The sequence below is a fragment of the Empidonax traillii genome, unplaced genomic scaffold (assembly GCF_003031625.1).
Source record: "Empidonax traillii isolate 1590-97213 ecotype Southwest subspecies unplaced genomic scaffold, ASM303162v1 scaffold6852:size12092, whole genome shotgun sequence".
Classification (NCBI taxonomy): domain Eukaryota; kingdom Metazoa; phylum Chordata; class Aves; order Passeriformes; family Tyrannidae; genus Empidonax; species Empidonax traillii.
Genome location: NW_020962045.1, coordinates 10,789 through 12,092, shown reverse-complemented (window position 1 = coordinate 12,092; position 1,304 = coordinate 10,789). Strand labels below are relative to the sequence as shown.

The following is a 1,304-nucleotide window of genomic DNA, read 5'->3' as shown; positions in this document are numbered from 1 at the left end:
CCCTTTGTGACACGGTGGGCATCGCCGATGGGATGGAACAGGGCCCTTTGTGACACGGGATGATATAAGCACTGGTGTTGACGTGGCCACCCCTCAGTGCTCCTCGGAGCGTGCGACGGGACAGACGGGACAGAGCGGTGCTGTGCGGAGCCCCCGCACAGACAACTCGTTCCTTGCCGACCCGAAGCGTTTTTGAAGTGCGAGTGTCCTCGAGGCCAGACCGTGGGATTGGTGACCCGAAGCTCTTGTGAGGTGTCTCCAGTCCCTGCGGCAGGTGCCCTCGAGGCCGTGCTCTGGGGCTTCGTGCCCCGGAGCTTTTCGCTGGCGTCTCCATTCCCTGCAGCAGGTGCCCTCGAGGCCCGACTGTAGGATGGCCGGGAGACGCTTCAGCCTGGCCAGGCTGCTCAGGAGGAAACAAAAGAAGGAAGGCCCTGGGCCTGTCCCAGCAGAGCAGCCTGAGGAGATGGAGCAGTCCCAGCCCCTGCAGGAAGGTGAGTGGCAAAGCTGGGTCACAGGGCTGGTGGCTGCAGCCAGATGGGCCTCATCCCATCCCATCCCATCCCATCCCATCCCATCCCATCCCATCCCATCCCATCCCATCCCATCCCATCCCATCCCATTTCCTCTGGACATGCCCAGGGAATAGGAGGGGGGAAGAGGGCCCATGGCTGATCCCCCGGCAGCTCCATGCACTGGGCATCCCGGGGCTGGCCCTGCCTGTGGAGTGCAGGGCTGGGCTGTGTTCTCCGGGCTGTCCTGCAGCCCCTCAGCTCTGACTGTGCTCTCTCTTTGCCAGATCCAGGCCAGGACCGGACACAACAGCAGGGCCGTGCCCTTGGCCGCTTCCGCAGGGCAATACAGGTACCTGCAGTGTGTCACAGGGCCCTTTGTGACACAGTGGGCATCACCAATGGGATGTACTGGGGCAGGGTGTCACAGGGCTCTTTGTGACATGTGATGCCATCGCCCCCTGCTCTGCCTGGCACTGCTGACGGAGCTCTCCATGGCACATCCCTCTCTACCCTGCCCTTTGTTCTCCTGCAGGCCTTTCTGACATCCTGGAGGCGTAGGGGGGCCAGGATCACACCAGCTGTGGTCGTGGCACAGCCGGACCCCATGCCGAGTGAGCTCAAACCAGAGCCAGATGTCGGCATCGTGTCGACTGATGGCAGAGCCAACGGTGACAGCGCGGTGACCGATGAGGTGACAAACTCCAGCACCGCGCTGCCTGAGCTCACCACAGAGGCTGAGGGTGCAACGGCTGAGGACAACGCAGACACTGACAGCATACCCACTGAGTGCCT

At 62.9% G+C, this 1,304-nt stretch overlaps 1 protein-coding gene across 1 annotated transcript in view; it reads left to right on the top strand.

The window, feature by feature from the left end:
* Positions 1-796: 796 nt before the first annotated feature.
* The window catches only part of LOC114073531, a gene marked incomplete at its 5' end in the record, with an annotated part of 6,854 nt that continues 6,346 nt past the window's right edge, over positions 797-1,304 (top strand). Inside the window, 2 exons of the mRNA XM_027911266.1 lie at positions 797-861; positions 1,045-1,252. Coding sequence (XP_027767067.1) covers positions 797-861; positions 1,045-1,252 — 273 coding nt within the window. The remainder of the gene's footprint in view (positions 862-1,044; positions 1,253-1,304) is intronic.